The sequence below is a fragment of the Castanea sativa genome, chromosome 2 (genome assembly GCF_040712315.1).
Source record: "Castanea sativa cultivar Marrone di Chiusa Pesio chromosome 2, ASM4071231v1".
NCBI lineage: Eukaryota > Viridiplantae > Streptophyta > Magnoliopsida > Fagales > Fagaceae > Castanea > Castanea sativa.
This window is the reverse complement of record NC_134014.1, coordinates 29655776-29677654: the sequence shown is the minus strand read 5'-3', so window position 1 is coordinate 29677654 and position 21879 is coordinate 29655776. Positions and strand designations below refer to the sequence as shown.

Here is a 21879-nt window from a genome sequence, read left to right as displayed (position 1 = left end):
ATGACATGGCTTACTTGGCCCCCAAGAAACTTCAAATGACATAACTTGTACTCCACGATTAATCCTAGTTAGTAAAGGCCTATATGGAATGGGTCCCTTAAATTATGCACATTTATGAGAATCTTCTCTACAAGAAAATATCCCTCTTCGCCAAGGCACCAAGGTCGGTTTCCCACTACTATAAAAAGGCTAAAACCTTCAGAAAACGAGGTACGCATAATTGAACCCAGCTTTGACACTTTAAAGTTGTAATAATGTTCTAACTTAACCTTTGGAGGGTATTCGGCCAGTACCACACCAGTACTCTCTTGAGGTCTTCTTTTTTGGTGTTGTGCAGGTGTTGTTTCGGCACATAAGGGCTGTGTAGCTTACTGACGATTTTCGGCATCATCAATTGACATTTTCTCATTCCTCAGCTATTGGCTGATGAGGGTAGGCAAATCAAAACAAAGGAATTAACTGGCATTGTTTTGGAAATATTTAAAGATCTAGCCTTTTTTAAATTGTGTTTTGGAAACATTGTTTAACTCTATTTCACTAAAAATTCGACTAAAATGGTGCTTTCACCTTTACAAAATGTAAATGCTAGAATCGTATTTCAAAACACAATTTTAACTATTAAAACAAAGATTTAAAAAAAGGGGGGGGGGGGGGGGGGCGGGTTTCCAAATAATTTCAAAACAATGCCAGTTTAAATAATTAATATTAAAAACTTTTTTTTATTTAAAATTTTGCCTCAAAACAATGCACCAGTAGGGGAAAAAATAAAAAAGAGTTTGTTGGACTGGAGCCTTAAACGGTGAGTTTTCTATTAGAATTGCCTGGGAGGATATGAGAACCAACGGGCAACCTTATGATTGCAATGGATCATTTGGTTAAAAAAGGCTATTCTCCGGCAATCTGTTATGTTATGGTTGGCACTTGGCATTTTTAAGAGCAGGTTGAACAAACAAGACGAGTTGCTGAGAATTGAAGTTATAGACAACAACTATGTAACTCTCGCTGATAATTGAAGTTATAAACAATAACTATGTAACTCGGCCACTGAAAGCTATGACCACCTGTTCTTTGATTTTTCCTATGCAGAGGAGATTGGAAATTTCTTTGATATAGTGCAACTTTCGCGGTATGGAAAGATTTTACTGTTATTATCGGAAATAGGAGTTTCTATGTGAGAAGCACCTGAGTTCTCAAAGGTAGGTACGGGCCTGCAGAATATATGGTTAACGAGAGAGATCATGGATGATTTCCCGATGGATTTTCGATTGGCGAGTATTAATCCAATTGACATGTCGTAGTGTGAGATGAAGTCTTCACCAATTGATAGGTAGATTTGCTGGCTATTTTAAGGTGGTTTTATTTATTTATGTTAATCCTTGGTGTTTATTTTGATTAGTTTTACTTAGTTGATGGGGTTGGCCCAAGTGAGAGATGATGCTTATAAATATGGGGAATGCCCCTGTGCTGATGCACTTGAGTCTTTCTTTTTTCTTGCAATATAAAGTATCCTGCCAAAAAAAGGAAAAAGAAAAGAAAAAAAGAAGTGGTTATTATTGCTAACATTTGGAGTTCCGGTATGTCTTTTGGTTCATCTTCATTTGGAAGTTGAAACAACCATCCACAATTTTGGAAATACAACAATTGCAGTTTCAATCTTCAGTTATTTATGCAAGGACTGATAAGAAGACTATCATTTATTAATTTTACTTTTCTGAATTTCATTTCTCTTTACTGCAAGATATAATCTAGACTTGTCCTAAACATTGCAGTCCATAGCCATAAAAAATCTAATGCTTTCGTTAGTATATAGATGGATAAAGTAAGGATGATATCAACAGGGTATACATTTTACTAAGCAAATTGCCTATAATACACATATAAGAAACAAGTATCTAAACATTGGATTGAAGCAATGATTTCCATTTCCAATGAACTCAAAGACCAAAAAGTTGATATTTTCTGTAAGCTGCAAAGAGTTCAAAAACCTGATATTTTCAGTAAGCTGCAAAGAGGACTTTGGAGTGTGATGAGATCAAGATATTAAACTAGATAAGCATGTCATGTTTTCATTTGCTGATGTCTCTCTTTTATGACTTAATCCCTCCTTAGCCCTTCTCTCTCCTCCTGAACTCTCTCTCTCTCTCTCTCTTGCAAAGACCATGCTGCGTGGGCGGTTTTACTTGTTCTTCTTGCCACCAGCCAGAATTCGTTGAATCTGAAGCCCTCGGCTGAAAGCTTGGTTAAATAGCAGCCTGGTCTGGAACTCTGAGACAAATGGGAACCAGGCCAGTACAGCCACAGGTACAAAGATTACCAACCCCATAATGTATTCATAACCTCTTGCTAGAGCTTTGACAGACCCCCACATGCCAAGGGACTTCACCAATGGTTTGCATGCCTGAGATATCTGTCAAACAAAACCAACACTTAGGTAAAGAGTGAAATAAACATCTTGAATACAAGTAAACTAACACTGTCTTCAATCCAATGTACATGGAAACAAAAAATTATTATGAGAAGTTATGGATTGGAATGGATGAGGAAATAGAATTTAGTTTGTACCAATACTAATCTTAATTGAAAAAAAAAAATTACTCATTCATCTATAATGCTTTAAACCTTTGAATGTGCGAAATTCATTATAAAGAACTAAGAAATCAAAATAAAGTTTCAGTATGCAGAAAGTTAGTCAGTAATTTATGTTAAAATTAGTGAACCATGCTACTCACATCATCAAAAAGGGCTCCAACTAACAAAATTGATTGCATCACACATAAACAGAGAGGAAAACCAACAATGGTGGTATAATTATTGTTGTTCCACAGAGACACGCACACAGGATCCCATCCAATTATCTTATTGGGTTAGCAGAGATAGACTTAATATTGGAGTACAGAGAAAGATTTAAATATATATATATATATATATATATATATATATATGTAAATGAGTAATGTACCTGCAGTAGTGCCCATCCTGTTGGCAAGAAGGCCAGCAGGCTAGCAAAGATGTCTCCAACGGTGAGTTTAAGCACAACAAATAGCACAACAATAGTGATTATAGTTCCAATAAAAAGTAATAACTTCAGAATACGGAACATCAGCTGGAAATCTGCACTGAACTTCTTCCTACCCAAGGAGACAACCTGCAGTTCATATTTGCACCATTTAATGATATAAAAGTCAGAGCCATGACCAGAAACAAATCCTTTACATTTACACAAGTTTCTGGAGCTTTAGACTTACCTTTAAGATAATCATGACAGCTACAATGACCAGCCAAGACATACCATAAATCTGGAACCAAAAATGATGTTAGAAAGAAGGTTTCGTTGTTGGGTAATTAATTTGTTTACTTGTCAGAATCCTCTAGTTCAAGATCTTCTAAGCCATATCAAGAAAATTTTTCCCAGTTTTAACTCATCTATGCAGGAGAAAAGCAGGCAGCATCATTATGTATTTCTATATTATTCTCTTAGGCACATGGTAAAGGATGTATAGTCCACTGAGATCATATTCTTTAGAAAAGAGATCAACTTTCATATAAATAGCAATGAGATGTAACCAGATTCTTCCTTTCCACGCACCATAGTGCATCAATTATAACAGCATTTGAACCATAAGTCTTTGTTTTACTATCACTTACTGTCATTGTAAGTAAATTTTGAATTTTCAAACTGAGTGCAGAGAACTTATTATAAGACTTGAAGTTGTTAATAAGTGATAATCTGAGTAAAACTTAAAAATTCTTGATAGCAAATTCAATTTAAATTCATGTGTACATAACAGTAAATGTCAATAGCCAGCAAATACACTCACCATAATGCTCTTGTTTCCATCTGTTGCGTGCAGACGATATACAATTCCATACTGATAGAGAAAGAAGCGGAGAGAAAGAACAATCTCCCACAACCGTCCTAAAAATCCAGTGTGCTGTAGGTGCTCCTGTTCCTCATCCCACCAGGATTCCCAGCTCTTGATTGCTGGAACACCAATACCACCTCGGCTGCTTGTCCACTTTGTCCAATCATCCCAATCATCCACTATCTTCTGCCATTCAAAGCCCGAAGGGTTGAAAATAAAAGGAGCAAACAACCAAGAAACCACTAAGAACCACATTGAAAAAGTGAAGAAGATATAAGTTCCAGAATCAGTAGCTGCTGAACCATAAACCCTATAAGTTATAAGCAGGACCATAAGCTCCAGCCCTTTCACAAAGTGACTCCTTGAGTACATCCTGTAGTTCTCAGCAAATTTCTCATGCCGAACCACAAAACCACGCCCGGTTGCCCTATACTTGGCCCCACCATGCAGGATAGTTCTCCCAAAATAATGGACTTTTGTTCCAAGTGAGAAAGTGAAGAAAACTGCAGCCAGCTGCAGCTGCATGATAATCATGTCACCTATTGCCGTTCTGAACCCTCTCTCCAGTCCCATCTCCATGACCATGGGCAAGGCCATCAAAAGACCTATTTGAACAAGGGATTGTGAAGCCATGGCTGCCTTTAGAGCATCGTCTCCCTTGTTCGTGGCATACCTAACTATTGCCTTCTCCAGTCCACTCAATGACAGGTAAAGTCTTCCGTATAGGAAAACATAAACCGTAAGTACAACCATCTACATAACAAGAAGAAAGAAATCCTTTTAACTGAAAATTCCTAAATGAGATATGTAACCAAAATAAATTGGTAAACTTTCTAAATGAAAAATCTAAACACTAAACAATAAGTGGCTCCTTCATATTCAGGTTGATAAATTACTGATTCTCCCAAAAGCATAAGCTATTAAGAAATTGTAAATTTAATCATAATTCTAGCTTCCCTCTCACGTGTGGGTCTAGAATTTCTCTCATTAAGTGATGCCCAACACGTGGGATTTTTATTTTTTATTTTTAAATGGGAGGCGGGGCGAAGAAAATGTTTGAACTCAAGAATTCTTACTCTAATACAATAATAAATAATCAATTTTCCCAAAAGCTTAAGCTATTAGGAATTGGTAAATCTAATTGTATAAATGATAAATTTAATTGTTTAATTATAATTCTAAGTTTCTAACACAAGTTATGACTGTTTCATATGAATTGCTGAAATGAGACAGAAAAGATTGAGCCATGGTGATTACTCCATAATGGCAAAGAATTCTATTATCAAACAAAGAAAGGCACTAAATTTCACATTTCAAGAATGAATTATAAGGGAATGTAGCTCTTGGACTCAGCAAAGCATCTACCTTATACGTCACACTGACAATTTTTTGAAGTGGTACACCAAAGTAAAGGAATAAAATTTTGTAAGAACTACAAGCAGCCTTTCTTCATTTTAAATAACTTGACATTAAACTTCAGTTCAGAAAAGTACTCAAAATACAAATAACATGCTTTAGAGGTGTGGGGGATCAGGAAGCAAGGGGGGCCTCATGAAAACCATAAGCATTGTATGGTATAAGGAGCATTTCATGCTGATTACTTACGAGTATAATCCAATTTAGTTGTTTCCAGATGCAATACCTTCCATTCTTACTTTCTGGTAAACACAGTTTCCATAACTAATTTCATTTGTTCCCCTATAACTAGAACTTCTTATAAAATTTGACTGCTAGATATGGATGCATCCTACAAAACAAAGAATGTTCGTGTAAAGTTGGTTCTTACTACATACTTGGAAATATATATATATATATATATATACACACTATTTCAGCTTCTTAACTTTTTCTTTTTCTTTTATTCATTTTTCATTTTAATTTCTCAACTGAACAAATCCTAATTAACTACTTGAGGTCAGCTTACTTTTGTTGGGAATTAGTATTTGAACAGTGCAACTAATAAATATAAAATTTGAAATTCATTCAGCTTTCTGAAGTATTTGATTGATTGATTGATGTTCTTTAATCTTAGACAGTGCATGTAACAAAAATTACCATTGAGCTGACATAAAATCCCACAGTCGTAAAATGAAACGACAACATGCGGAAAAAGTCGAAACGATGCCCTAATCGATAGACATCCCTGCTCAGCGTCTGCTCTCCATTACCACAGGCTACTTTCGCTTCAAAGAGTGAGATTTGGTTGAGCCCCACATCTCTACCCTTTCCCACTTGGATATACTCATGGTGAGTAATATTCCCCCGCCTTAAGGTTGAATTGAAACCTGTATAGGAAAGCGCATGTTAAGAAATGAAGTAAATTTCATGTATCTCTGAGAAAATGGATGTTTTAAAAATGCTACCGGCAAAGATGTCCTCGCTCAGATTGATGCCACGAGAAGCCTTGCTGATTCCACCACGAGTGATGTGGAAGATTCTATCGAAGACATCTGGATGACCATAGTGGAAGCGAATCCTAAAATTAAGCAAAACAGTATTATAAGGCTCAATACATAAAAATGTTGTTGAATCATAACTATTTAAATGATTTTCATGACAACAGAAAACAAAAAATTATTGCCAATCCAACCTAGCTTCATGCAGTCTGTAGAAACCAAATAAAATAAATAATTCGCATCGATGAAAGGGAAAAAGTGACATTCCAATAAAACATTAAAAAGGGTAGGTAAAATAAATGTGACACAAGACAAGAGAGAGGTTATAAAAGTTACTGCTAAACCAAACTCAATAAATTGTACTACTTTTCACAAATCACATCCATGACAAATTTTTTGATAACCTATGTATGAGTATAATCACCACTCGATAAAAATAGAACACTATTCGTTCATCAAAATGGAAGTCTATTCTCAACTTATGTAATTACCAATGAATTCTGGCTTGCCGTTCAAGATGAACAAGAACTTGATAAACAATTGCCTTAAAAATACTTAATTAACACAAGAAAGGAAAGCACGTGAGAGAGAACATACTTCAAAGGTCTTGCAAGAACTCTTTGACCTAGAGTGACAAATGATGTTTCTTGATTTGACATAAACCAAGCCAATGAAGATACACTGCAACACAGATTTTATAAAATTTCAGAAATAACAAAGCACAAAATTTAATTTTAACAAACAGACTAAAAAGAATTCATCCAACCTTCCGGTAAAGATATTCTCACGAACACCCAAAATTGTAGGAGGACGAACTCCATGATCCTCATTAAATTCTTCCAGCAGGTTACGCATCTTAAGAGCTTCTTCCAAGTAATTGTCCTATAAGATATTAACTAAGTAAGCCACCACCATTGGCCCAAAGAATCAATAGTGTCACTTTGATGACTTCAAATTTCTATTCGCTAACCTGATTCATGTCAATAGCCTGAAGAGCTTCCCCTCTAGTAAAAACTAGAGCATGGTTCTGATTTTCAGGCTTCCCTTCTCCTATCTTTGCTGAGCCAGGCAACTTTATCCGATAGATTTCCTTTAAAAAACGACACAACAAATGATCAGTGGTTGTTTTTGTAATTCAATATGGTGTTCTGTTTAAAGTTCAAAGGATAATTACCTGATCAAGATTATCAACGGCTTTGACCAATACAGAGTAGTAAACTTTGTGTACTCCACCTTCTCTCTCTTCAACTTCATCAATATAAGCCACACGAAGAGAGGGATTACTGTACGGAAAGGATTGGCAATCAGATTCTTGAACAAACTCAGTGCAGCAATTAAATCTTCAAAGAAATTGTGCTACATAACCCTATCAGCTTCACCAGATGGAGAACATACTTAACCATCAAATTAAGAATGTCTGTTGCACGGCGATCTCCACTCCGTTTCTGATTTCCATAGTTCTGACAGGTTGCAACGTATGTGAATTTCATGTCAGCAACAGCCTCTAATTGAGCATATAGGGATCTCTGACTTTTCTTATCTTCCTCTGAAGGAATCGTAACAGCTTTGTAGCCTTCCAGTATCTCTGCTCATAAAATAAAAAACGAGTCAGAAGCTAACATAATTTACCTCCAAAAGATAAACACTTCACTTGACTGTCACTAGGATGCATCTGAGGAGAAAAAATACATAATCAAGTACATCAACAACGCATACATGAGCAAAAAGTTGAGACCTCAGGTACAGAAAATTATATAGTGGTCTCATGATATACCCCCTCCTCAGGTACAAAGGCATTTGAAATTCCATGACTTATACATGATCACCATTCTTGATCAAATGTTGTTATGAACTTACCACTTTCAGTAGCCATGTCAAGAAAAGCCTGAAGCTTCAAAGCCCGTCGATAATACATCATTCCTCTAACTGCAGTGTTAAAATTAATAAGACCAAAGACAAAAGGATAGAATATGATTAATGGAAATTATAATGTATCAATACCCGTCCTGCATAGAGTTTGTCCCCTCAAGGAGACCCAATGACGGAGTTGCAATATGTTCTCTTCATTTTCCCAGATCTCACTAACTCTTTTGCAATTTAATCGCTCCATGAAGTTATTCCACTCATCTAATGAAGTCACAACAGGATTTCTAACTTAGTAATACCAATCTAAATGAATTCACTTTTTTAAAATAATTTAAGCTATATTAAACAGAATGTGACCAACAATATTTGTAGTATCACAAACCTGGGAAAATCTTTTGCAGGTAATATAAAATTGATACACCATCTTCATTTTCCATCTCAAGGTCAGCTTTAGAATAGACAGTTTCCTCACTATAGTATGGAGTCAAGACACTGCCAAAGAAAAATAATTAGTAACCATATAACACAAGTGATAATTCAGGAAATAGTATATTGGAAAACCCAGAAAGTAAATTTGTTTATCTTATAGAAGAAGTTAAGTTTTGCAAGTCATTTATAATTGCATATAATATAGCAAGCAAAATATAATTCTTGATATAGATAGACAGATAAAATTCATAGGATTATTAATCAAATTCACTAAGCATAGTCCTTTCACTCAATAATTTGTTACAACTTTTCTCATGTTTTGGGTGGTGGGCCCCATAAGATCCTAGTAAGTTCTTTGAATGAGCTTCATATATTTCCATGAGCACCATGGCATATCTATAAGCAAAGGACGATAGTTCCAATGACTGAATTTTTCAGAAAGAACAAAACAATTGGAGTTGACAAACATTCTAAGCCAATATATGGGAAATATAAATCAGACCTGAATGAGAGCATTTTACGAACTCGTGGGGCACGTGGCATGTCCATGAACAATGAATTTGTAAAAAACGCAATCCTTCTACGTGCTTCAAGATTTGTTGGTACATCAAGAGCAGATTCCTTCACCGTCAAGAGCAGATAGAGACGTCTTATCTAAAAAACAAAATCAGCAATATAATTGAGTCATTTTTATTAAATATTTATTGGTTCAGTTACTGTAAGTAAATTTAAATAACATACCTGCTCTTCCCATTGTGCGGTAACCACAGGAGGGAACAATATAGCAGGTTTTGCATCAGTTCCAGCAAAGAGTTGCCTTCCTGAGTCCTTGCTACTATGACCAACTTCTACCAGTTCACTAAAAGATATATTACATGAGAAGCAAACATTATTATCTTATATAGAAAACATTTTAATTATCACACTAAACTTCTAAAATAAATTACTAAAACTGATTGAAACAAAGCTAACCAACCGGATGTCATTCACCATCATATCACGAGTAACTACTTCTAACATGTCTTGCAGCAACAGCACCACTCTATCTTTCTTCAATAAATCACCATCTTTCTGCAAAGTAAAAGGGAGAGGAAAGTTTCTATCATATGATGATCATGCATAATCAAACACAAACTGAAGACATGATAAAGACTTTTCTGTAAAAACTCACCAAGATCCCCACAAGCTCCACAAATTGGCCACAGAGTGTAGGCAAAGGGCCCATTCTAAAATTTAAGAGAAGCGTATTCTTTGAAATACTACTTTCAACTTCTTTAAAGATGATACCCATTATCCTGTTATATAATTATTGATGTTAGAGATTCTAGAATTGATACAAATGGGAAAAAATCTGTCATGCTTCTTGATTTATACTACTTTCATACAAACGAGAGAAATATAAACTAAACACTTCTGTCAAGTTTTATCTTGCATCAGATAGTATGACCTTTTATTTTTATATAATTCAACAATTACTAAAATGAGATGGTGTCAGGCAACTCAACAAATAATGGAAAATTGGAAATTTGACATATAACTAGCATATCCAATGCATAGGAATTTGACCAAAACCTTTCTTCTCCTTTTATTTTTGAGAAATACTATGTCCACAACATTTTTACAATACCTTTCACAACAGATCATAAGTGACACATGTTACTATTGGTGGGCCAAAAAGTAATTTCAGTTGTAAATTTAAATTAGAACCAATAACAACTTACCACATATGATTTGTTGTGAAATTATTATAAAAATGTTGTAGACGTAACACTTCTCTTTATTTTTTGAATAAGATTTGAAGAAATTTTCCTTTACAAAAAATAGAGTTCATTAGACATTAGGAATTCAAGGACCCAAAAAAGACAAGGCCAAACTACATACATTTTCCAAATGTATTAACTAGCTAATTTAAGTTTGATAAAAATGAATATAAAAAAAAAAATCCTACGCTCTGAGAATGCTGTCAGCATGGAAGTTGAAAAAAATATAAAATTGACTTACACCTGAACAACAAATTTTGTTTAAATCTTAAATATTGTAGTGACTAGGAGCAGTTGAAGATATTTATATCAGTAATCAGGAACCAAGAGGTGTCAATAACAACCTTTTCTCAGTGTCACCAACCACCAAGGCATTCAGGACATGCTTCAAAGATTCATAACATTCAATTACAGCACATTTCATATATTCATCCGCACTTATGCGTTTCCAAAGGTCAGAGTCTCTAGATCGAAATTGAGCAGCCATATCCAATGCTATTGGAATCTTCAATGTAGAAAAACAGTCAACAACAAAAATAGGTAACAGATACAACAAATTTTGACCCCAAAAAAAAAAAAACAATTATTCTGACCTTGCTGGCAAGCAAAAAAGGTGGCCACTGAATTATTTTGAGGGAAGGATCTGATGAATAAGGAACTAGCAAAAGATCCATCTCCCTGGATTAAAAAGGATCCTGTTTAGTTTTAACTGCATGATGGATAAAAATATAGCTAGGCTGAAAAGGCAGTGTAACCAGGTTCAGGGGCCTTTCCTGTCACTTAGTAAATCTTCCTCACGGAAACTACATATTACTTCATTCCATAACTGAGCAAATTTGGCAGCTTCACTTCTCCTGCTTGCCGTTATCTATAGAGGCATCAAATTTTTAAATAAAAACATAGAGTACGAATATATGACTCCGCTCAACAAAGGGTATTTAATAATGTGAAAATTTTTTGAAGAAAAATTTCAACCTCAGCAAAACGCTTAGCCAAAGAGAATCCCCTTTTCTGTGACTTATCAGAAGGCACCAGATATGTGTTGAATGCACCAGGTAAGGACTGGAATCTTGACCTTACCATGCCAAGAGTTCGTATCTGTAAGAAGAGAAAAGAAGATGAACACAAACTGCCCTCAAAGTTTAAGTCAAAAGAATAAGTACAAATCAACAAGCCAAGTACTTGTTGCAATTTCACTGCCATAATTTAACCTAATGAATGCATAAAGTTAAATCAATCCTAGGTTTTCACATCAAAAGAAGTGAGTCATCCCAATTGTAAAAATGATAGAACTGAGACTAAGCTACTACTGCTACAACAACTGTCCCAAAGCATTGGGGTCCACTCAACTGAAAGACTAAGCTATTCAATTCAATTAAAAGAAAATGATGGTCATGTACTAAATTTTTCATAATTCAGTAAACCAGTCAACCAAAGGATGTCATTTACAAATCGAAGGGAGAGAGAGAGAGTGAGAGAGCATCCAATGGAGCTTGGAACGCCAACCCAAGGGCATGGCATCTGACAATATAGCCATACTTTTGTTTGTTCAAACAGCATATACTTCACCAAAAGAAAGCTGTAATTTGAAATTATCATGCAGTCAGGATATGATTATTCTTTCTTCTCTGGCAATTTTTTTATGAACCTAGACAATTTGATATAAATCAAAATGGATTTGACAATATGGGAAATCGTACAACCTGACATTTCAATTATCATGAGCCCCAATACCTAGTGGTGCTACCCAACTATTATTGGAAAACGTCCAGTTAATCTAGCTTTGGCCATTTTCTATGCTCGCTAAGAAAGAAGGCAAAAGCATGAACAGAAAATAACATGGCAGACAATTCACTTTAAATGATGTATGATTGTGCTCATCTAAAATGAGAGAAGATTTCATGAATAATTTAGGACAAGAAAAAAGAAGCATTCTAAATTGTCACCTCTCCGAGACGATCAAAGGCCCCCAGAACACCACCATATAAAGTCGAGAAAATGGAATACCAAATTTGAGTGTCCATGAAGTAGATCTGCATTGAACTTGTAAATAAATATGAGATGAATTACCAAAGGACAACGTAGGATGTGTTCATACCCTCGCAAACTGAGCAAAGTAACAAAATATCAGACTAAACACAGGAAAGATACGGTTCACACACCAAGATCACTGGTCCCCAAAGTGACACAACTGCTCCGTAGTTTTTTTCAGCTGCATTGGCAAGAAAATATTTAGCATATAACTGGAAACTAAGCTAAAAAAATAAAAAATAAAAAAAGAAGCAAGCAACGGCATATAGATTACCATTAGGGAAAAATTCATGCCAGTCATAGTTAATACGACGGATCCTCATTATGTCTCGTGTTGGCTTCACCAGAGGTTTTATCTAGGGAATAGAGAGACAAATTGGTTATCATAAAATCCATAACCCCAAATATCTCATTTATATGGAAATGCTACAAATTACTGACCAACCAATACCTGGATAAAATAGCTGAAGGCAAACTTGCAACAAAGAAGTAGGAACCAGAAAAGAGTATACCTGAAATTGGAAATTTAATCTCGGCAATGAAGCAAAATTTAACCAATCAAAGGAAATACAGAACTGTAAATTAATGGAATAAAGTTTAGTGTGTTTCCATATCATGCTCACTTTATCAAAGCAAATTGACTTTCATGCATGCCCCTCCCAATATATCTTCTTGGCTGCATAAAAAGAAACATATTATTCAAGAGAAGTAACAGAATTTATTATAGCTTTGGGTTTATGAAAAAAAATATATTACAGCTTTGGTGATAATAAAATTAACTGAGTCATGTTATGTGAGAGCAAAAAAGTCATGTATGGTGCTGGGAGACCAGGATAATAGGGTAGCATCTTGATTGATATGATCAAAAATTGACAAAGTATGCTAGATCTTATACATCCAATAGATAAACCAAAGAAGTAGACATTAAGTAAATTTCACCCTAATCTATATATATGAAGCCTCAACCTGGAAAATTTTATTTCTAAAATCATGGTATCATTTTAATGTATTCACTTAAAACAAAACTTGGAACTCAATTCTGTCGGCATCATTTGCAGTCAAGTGTTAATCTGTCATAATTATGCTAAAATGAAAAAATAAAATAAAATGTTAACTTTTTTGTTCCTCTATAAATGTTTGCCATTCAATGTAGGAGAACCATCTAATATACAGGAGGGAATACTCTGATTCTGTAATTAGAAGATAAAACGGTTGGATGAGACTGTTCATTTTTAACTAAATAATAGTTGAGCAACTGGAATTTATCTATAAGAGTATACCTCAAAATAAATTAACATAACTCAACTATCATTTGTCTTTGTTGATCTACAATATACAAGAAATTGTAAAGGTTCATGTGCAAAGTATATGCTTGAATGTGTTAATAGAAATAGTCTACTTGATGTTGCAAAAAGTTAATAGCTTCATAACAATGAGCAACATGTGTCTAGACTCCATACTTTTGCACCCACAACTAGAACCTGTGACATATTGTCTTCAGTTGAGAACACAGCAGAATATCTGGATCTGTTTTGTTTTGTTGTTTATTATTATTATTATTGTTGTTGTTGTTGTTGTTGTTGTTGTTGTTGTTCTTATTATTATATTTTATACATTATTTAGTGAACTTCCCACAGATGCTTTCATATTTTTGTCTCATGCAATTGGTTTGCTTAAGCACCATATCTTACAAAATAATCATAACACAAAAACTTCTTACCATATAAAAATTTAGGTAAGAACAAATGAAAGATGATATAATATATATAAGAATACAAGGTGATAAAAAGAGCAGGCAACAAAAATACCTGTGACCACCACAAGAGGAATCTAATGATATGCCAATCTGAGTTCTCAATCCAACGTCGGAGCATTGGGAAGATGAATAAAGCAGCTGTCAGTAAATTCGGGAGCAAATAGATGGCAACAGCCATGATGTATAAAGGAGAAATGCCTTTCACTTCACCGAGAAATGACAAAAGATCTTTAATTTGTTGAGGGGCAAATTTAGAGGAGTGGATATAAAAAACTGGAAGAATAATGGCCCATGCAAGACTAACAATTATCTTGAGAATATTTCTTAGTACAGCAGAGAACTTCCACCTATGATATCCTGGGAAGTTCAAAATAAGGTCCAAAATACCTATAAAAAAAAGAATTAAATTTAAGTTAAAAATACAAACTGATGATGGCACCACACTTATAGTACACAAGACAAAAGACATCATACGGCTAGATGAATCATAATGTTATATCTGATTCAAATATAACTACCATGGCAGCTGAAAGCAAGAGCTTGCATAGAAGTGTAATGACCAATAGACCCTACCATAGTCTATTCTTTTTGTGAGATTAAAATAATTGGGGGTAGAATAAAATAGTAGTGTGCGACTCTTTTTGTGAATCTGATGGTAGCAAAATGCAAAAAAAATTGCATTTTGCATACCCAGATGTGGGACTCTTTTTGTGAATTTGATGCTACAGTAACATCTAAAATTGATAAAAATGCATTTTGTATTCCCGGATGGGAATGCTGGTATGTGAGCTTGAAATACATTGTTGGCTCACATCTTAATCTTTGAGGTGGAGATTCCCAACTATATATAAATTCAAATTTAAATCCACGCCTAAATAATTTGGGACTCAGGACCACCAGAAACAGAAACAGATCCAGATGGGTCCAACTTAACACATGGACTGATTACATTCACACTAGATGAACATAAGATGAGAGCAAGGATGACAAAAAGGGATTAATGTGAATTGGTTAAAATGGCTCTTGCTCACGACAAAACAAAGCCCAAATAACTACATTTCTCTCATTGATATGGATGATCAACATGTTACTTTGGAACTGATTTAACAATGAAATTTACAAAATATGATAATAGAAAATTACAAATATGAAATTTACACATTGATAATATGTTTACTTTCTACAAAAAAAAAATCAATTTTATAATAAGTACTATTCATTAATACCATGAATTACTCATGTCAATCCCATGATTTAGTCATGGTGATATGGAAATTAATTACTTTCCAACTGCATCCAAAATGTTTCAACATAGATAAATTAAGGAAAATCTCAGATCTTATTTGCAACTCTTATTTAATTTTATATAAAATCTCAGGTCAAGTTGCCAACATTCTTTTTTTTTTTTTTTTTTTTTTTGGAGAAAGAAGTTGCAAACATGCTTGACTACTATAAATGGTCACCAAATCTCATAATTAATAAGGTATAATGATTTATTAGAGAAATGTGGTACTGCCTGTTTCTTGAAAAGATCAATATTAATTCAGAAATTTTGTAAAATAATGTAATAAAGAAAGCACTGAAGGAGATTGGAATGTTCTTCCTTGAGTGCACATTTCTGCCTCATCTAAGAAAGTTTCCTCTTTTACCAAGTGATGAATGGTGGAACCACTTGAAAGGAGGCTCCACAACAATGCAATAACCATGAAATGCAGAAATGACAGATAAATCATGTTCATATCCAGTCCTCAATAGTTTTTCCATAAATAACATCTAAACCACTTTCCAAGGTTTAAGTACATTTGGATACTGGATATTAAAAGGTCATTCCCAGTGCAGGATACTGGATATTACATTGAAAATATTTCTTACGTGAAAATCCAGCATATAACTCATATGTATTGAACAAATCTGATCTAAGAATCAATTTGCTTTAGATTTGTAAAGCTTCCAATATAATTTATGCCTTCAGGAAACTAAGCTTCAAGTAGAATGAATTCCAAAGAAACAAAAAGGTATAACAACATTTACACAAAGATATTTTAAGGACAAAATTTCATGCATCATAGTAGCAAGACAACTGTGCAATATTGCATCAGTTGGTCCTTCTCAAAATTTAAAATAATATTTAAGTAAATTCAGTATTCAATCTCTCTCTCTCTCCTCTTTTTGCCTACTTCTTATGTTACCTACTTTTAGAGGCTCACCTAAATTTAATAAGAAGTTATAATTCTTTGAAGTATTAAGATAAATTATAGATTTCTCTCCAAAATTTTAAATCTCTTAGTACTAAGTAGTTTCTTCATAATGTAAGAAGCTTGGATTCTAGAGATGCAACCTCCATAACATTCAAAAAGACTATTTGTAGAAAATAAATAAATAAAATTGAAAAGAAATGAGCTGTCAGCTTAAAGTGAACAGGTCATACTTTGCAGGAGGCGAAGAATGGCTGCTGTGATGAATATAGTGGATAGATCAAGTAGGACTTCCGATTGTAATATATCTTCCACTTTAATCTTTTTCCAGGCAATAATGATCATTGCCTGTAATAAAACAGATCAAGATATTTCAGTATTGACACAAGCAAACTGAACCAGGAACAGACAAGAAACATCAGGTTAGTGTTTCCACTGTTGAACTTAAATACCTGTAGAGCCAGTATATAAAAGGTCCACAGTCTATCAAAACTTCGAAAAATGTGCCAAAATGTTCTGGTCTCAACAAAGTATGATTTTCCTGTGCTTCCCGATTTTCTTCTAGAAGCCTTTCTTCCCTGTCATAGAGGTTACATTAAGAATTGAGCCCATGCTCTTCTTTTATTTTTACTGAAAAGGTAGAAAATGAGCCCATGCTCTAAATTGAGATATTTGGTAGGAAAAGCTCAAAAGTACAAAGAGAACCTGCACGATGTCACGTGTGGATTTAAAAAATTCACCATCATCACGCATAGGCCAACCGAGAGAGAAGCAATCAGATGACCTGGAAAAATTTTTAAAAACAAAAATGCTTAATCTAATGAAGAGACCCAAACAAGCATTATAATCTGAAAATTGATATCAAGCCCATACGGACCAGAAATACTCATTCAGATCATCATAATTGCACCAAGCAGAGTGAGGAGCTTTTCCATTTTTGCTCTTCTCAGCTTCCTGGAATGTCGTTAGAAGCACTCTTGTATCAGAAAGACAGATCTCAAGTTTGAACAGAGTAGCCAGGACATTGCAATAACATACCTTCTCAATTACACGGTACAGGGGTGTTATAACCTTCCGCAGGAAAGCCTCATCATCCCCACCATAAGAAGGCTTAATGTTTTCACCAGTAACAATGCTGACATTTCCAGCCAATAGGCCATGGAGTTCGTATGCCATCTGAAAGTAAAATTTACATCGTTATCAAAGACATAATAATTAACAGAAGATACTACAAATAGATTTTGTATTCATATAAGAGAAATACCAAGAAGGAAATATACACACATTAGAACAGTACTCACATTATGAAATATGTAGCATAGACATTCTGGCATGAACCGAACGTTTGCTGCTTCACCCCAAATGAGAAGATATAAACCCATGTATAGTAGCTTCCTCTGCTGTATCTCTTGCTGTCCTTGAGGGAGCCTATACGGAATGAGATTGTCAATTTTAGCATCATAAGTTCCAGGTCATACATAAAAAGCTCAATTTGAAACTGTAGACTGTTTTCTCTCACCTTAAACTGTGTTTTCGTCCCAAAAATTTGCACCATGTTTTATAATTCTTGAAGAGCTTGGTCATAACTGCATCAACAGCGCGTTCATCAAGCTGCATAAAAATTAAAAGAAACACAAGAACAGTTTAACCCCAGTCCAAGATTTAAAAGTCATACAGATGGCAGCTACTCACAAACACGATGCTCAGAACAAATATGAATTTATAAGTGTGACCCAAGAATGAACCAGATGTCAGAAATTCAATTACTGAAAACACACATATAAATCCCATTTCAGTTCAAAATTTCAACTTTGCACAACAAACATTGAAAATTGCACTTTGACAGGGTACAAGTACATAATTTGATATTTGTAGATACATGTTTCTGACTCTAAATTGCTAGAATGTTGAAAATGTAAAATTCTAAACTGAGAAATTGTTGCATGCCTTGTTAAGGGGTTCAGGCTTGGGATGAAGCCTTATATGAGCATTTGCAAGTAGCAAAATCAAATTCTCCCTCTGGTTCCTGACGTTGTCTCTCTGTTGACACAAAAATAAACCAAATGCATTAGAAGGTAACATAATTAGTGACTCTAGCTCTCAGAATCCTTAATAATAATTAATTCCTTAACATGCCTGGAAACCGAACATGGCCCTCAGCCAATCAAGAAGGTCCAAGTCTCCTGCTTTCTGCCTATGTTGCTCGAAAGCACTGGGCCAGCTCAAGCCACGAGTGTTCCACAGTGCAGCCACAGCAGCCTTAACCTGGTATAAACAGAATGCAACAAACTTGAATGCCATGCCAACTAGGCATTGAAAAACAAGATGCTGGAGTCAGTCATTAACCACAGCAGAAGAGAAGAATAAAAACCTCTTCAAGCTGCATGATAGACTGCGAAGCACCGGCTGAGTCCAAAGGAAGGATGTTATATGGTGCATAAATTTCCGTCTTTTCTTGTACATCTCTGGCAGCCGCAATGATCTGCTCATGATGCATGCCATGGCATCAAATTGTGGACATTAATTGCAATAACAAAGAATTTCTTCAACTATTAATTGGACAAACCTCAGGAGCAACTTCTTCAACTTTCTCAGTCTTATTAACAGCACAAAGCACTTCAAAAAGCACTCCAGCAGTCTGGTAAGCTTTTCCCAGTTGGGCTCTGTCAAGAATTTCGAAATGCAAATTATACCCGATATCTGATCACGGAAAATATACTAAATAAAAAAATAAAAAAAAAAACTATCATTTGAATATATACACACGCGCGCGCGTACATACCTGTCAGCCTGTTCCCCCTGGTCAAGAGCTCTAACATAGTGTTCATAGTATTGCTGATAAAAGCTTTCAATTTCCCTTGCATCTGTCTTCTTCACCCGAGAGGCAAGACTAGAAGCGTTGTCCTGATCAGTCAGTCAAAAACATTACGATCAATTCTCTCCCCTCACGCTTGAAATAGATTTATGGATAATATTTTCTTCTTCTGAGAAAAAGGTGTTAAGCTTTTCACCACTTTGAAAGTCGTGAATTCAGTTGTCTTAGAAAAAATAAATAAATAACCCCATTTGATTGAATTTAGCCATTTTCAGCAGCACATCTTCTTCAACAACGACATAGTAAATTGGTAATTATAATAATAATAATAATAATAATAATTACTGTATACCCGAATATGACCAAATCCCAAGCTCCAACGAATGGATCCAAATGCAGTGTCACGTTAGTAATTTTTCTGGTAATCATTGGTAAAAACGTAATTTAAAAAGTTTTTCCTTTGGAATTTTATGAAGAAAAAAGTCCATCCTATCACATCCCGATTTCACCCAAGCTATAATGCGATTGAGCACATCTGATCATCACAATTGCTCATCACCTTCTTCAACACGTCTCGCGGCTTATATTACATAAAATATATACTATTAACAATATCACTCGAAGTAAAACTAAAACCAATCCATAATTAATCAATCAACTAATTATTACCTAATAAATAATCTACCGATTTTTTTAATTTTTTATTTTAAAAGGAACAACTTAATTAGCTTTTCGAATAAATCAAAAATTAAAAAAAGCAAAAAAAAGAGAGAGAGAGAGAGGGAGAAGGTATGTGTATGTGTGCGTGTTACCCTTTCTAATCGTTGAAGAAGCCCTGTCTTGAACTGTCTCACACCACGTCCGCTGGAGCTTGGATCCAACCTGTGCGCCTTCTCAAACGCATAGAATCGACCTTCCAAAATCACCAAACACTTTCAGCTAAAAACAAACTCACACAACCAAAAATTCATCCCTAATTATAACCCTATCTCTAAGCTAATTAAGATAATAATATATATTAGAGAATAATATGTGCATGCATGTATAGGAGGGATAGGGATAGGGATAGGGATAGAGATGGAGGAGTAGATTACAAAGATAAGCAACGCGAGGGCGCTCAGTTTCAATTTCAGTGGCGACACGGAGGATGGGAGCGATGGAGGCGAGAGAAGAAGGAACGACCTCGTTGTCGAACACCTCCGTCGAGAACGTAGTCATGGCTGCGCTGCGAGATGGCCTCCTCGCCAGAGCCTGTTGTTGCCCCAACTCCGACATTGCTTAATTTCTGCCAAGGAATAAATTCACGTAAACTATCTCTCGCCCTGCCAATATTAATTAAATAAATAAATTCACAAAGATCAGAAACCAACACCTATACGTATACGTACATATATATATATATATATATATATATATATATATATATATATATATATATATATAATGTGATCTGTATTTGTATATAATAATATAAACAAACTCAATAATTAAGGGCTTCCGTTTGGCAACAGAGAAAAACAATCATATATAAATACAGAATCCATGAGCGTACAGAAAATGACTACTAGCGATCGCGACAAGAAAACATTGATCGAATTGCTTGAAGAGTAGTGCGATCGATCTAGATAGATGGTGAAATTTTAGCGGGAAAGTTCACGGAAAGCTCAAGAAAACGACATTGAATGTGACCGAATATATATACATAATACATGTGAGAGGAACGAATGAATAAGCTCGATCACGTTTGATTGAACAAAATGTAAAGCTAGATAGAATGTTGGTAGGTATAGCTTGCCTTCTTTGCCTTCGCCTTCGTTAACAAGCAAAGCAAAAGGAAAATGAAAACCAAAACCAAAAACACGTAAAATCGTCGATATTTTGGTTGGACCAGGAAGAAAAAAAAATTATAAAAAAAAGAAAAAAAGAAAAGAAGAAGAAGAAGAGAGAGAGGGGCGAGGAAAGTTTGTTATAAAAAGGTAGTGATATATACTAATATCAAGGCAAAAAGGAAGCGCCGAAATAGTTAGATTTCTGTTTGTTTGTTTGGGTGTGAGAGGACACGTGGCGGAGGGAGGATGGTATATACATGTAAGAAAGTGTGAAGAGAGAGAGAGAGAGTGTGTGTGTGTGGACGGGACACCGTAATCGGAGGCGAAAAAATTGATTGGTAATATTTTGAATGCTTCTCCGTCTCTGATATTTAGATGATTAAATATTAGTGGTGGATGATGGAGCTCCTCCTCCGTTTTTCTCTTTCTTTCATTTCTTTTCTTTTCCTTTCTGTCTGTCTGTTTCTCTCTTCCTCCTCCCCCTCCTTCTTGTTCTTGTTGTAATAAAACAGTCTGTCCTCATTTCTACAGCGCGCCCTTTCTGTGTGCGCGTGCAAATGTCAATTTCGTTCTTTTGTAAGACCACTCCACTAACCGTATTGTGGCGGCCACGAAACTGTACCTCTCTCCTTGTGGACCCACACCCTCATCTGACATGCCAATGTTCCACGCTAAATTCCAAAGTTCTACACCTTTACCACATTAATTTTACAAACAAACGTGTTACTACTTAAATTAAAAAAATTTTAAAAATAAAAAAATTAATTCAAACTTTAGTTACGAGGTAATTAAAATTCACCAACTATATTCATTGTTGCATTAGTTAAGTAACTTCATCTAATAAAATTTGGATTAATTCTTAGGTACTCCCAGAGCACGGAGAATGGTGCTCCCTCCTCTCACATTCATGGTGGGATCCGCTCATTAAATTTATGGTGG

The 21879-nt window shown here is 35.0% G+C and overlaps 1 protein-coding gene across 1 annotated transcript; it reads right to left on the bottom strand.

Moving 5' to 3' along the window:
- Positions 1-1782: 1782 nt before the first annotated feature.
- Positions 1783-20386, bottom strand: LOC142625567 (callose synthase 5). The gene is made up of 42 exons (XM_075799199.1): positions 20206-20386; positions 19924-20024; positions 19079-19200; positions 18863-18959; positions 18668-18778; positions 18433-18561; positions 18244-18336; positions 17816-17907; positions 17598-17724; positions 17335-17472; positions 17174-17250; positions 17002-17080; positions 16749-16874; positions 16530-16644; positions 14154-14488; positions 12969-13021; positions 12797-12857; positions 12620-12701; positions 12477-12526; positions 12261-12347; positions 11290-11412; positions 11091-11182; positions 10908-10995; positions 10659-10819; positions 9726-9849; positions 9531-9625; positions 9296-9413; positions 9057-9208; positions 8508-8617; positions 8261-8386; positions 8117-8185; positions 7655-7844; positions 7434-7542; positions 7230-7349; positions 7026-7141; positions 6857-6940; positions 6227-6339; positions 5919-6148; positions 3819-4616; positions 3246-3296; positions 2960-3145; positions 1783-2407 (listed from the first exon to the last, which is right to left on the bottom strand). The coding sequence occupies exons 1-42, from the start codon at positions 20384-20386 to the stop codon at positions 2177-2179; spliced, it is 5742 nt and encodes a 1913-aa protein (XP_075655314.1). The 3' UTR covers positions 1783-2176.
- Between the last annotated feature and the right edge of the window lie 1493 nt (positions 20387-21879).

Coding starts and splice junctions, on each gene's coding strand:
- LOC142625567 (XM_075799199.1), bottom strand. CDS start 20,386: ATGTCGGAGTTGGGGCAACAACAGGCTCTGGCGAGGAGGCCATCTCGC. Junction 17,081..17,173: donor GATCTGAATGAGTATTTCTG/GTCCGTATGGGC, acceptor AAATTTTTCCAG/GTCATCTGATTGCTTCTCTC. Junction 13,022..14,153: donor TCCTCTTGTGGTGGTCACAG/GTATTTTTGTTG, acceptor CTTTTTATGCAG/CCAAGAAGATATATTGGGAG.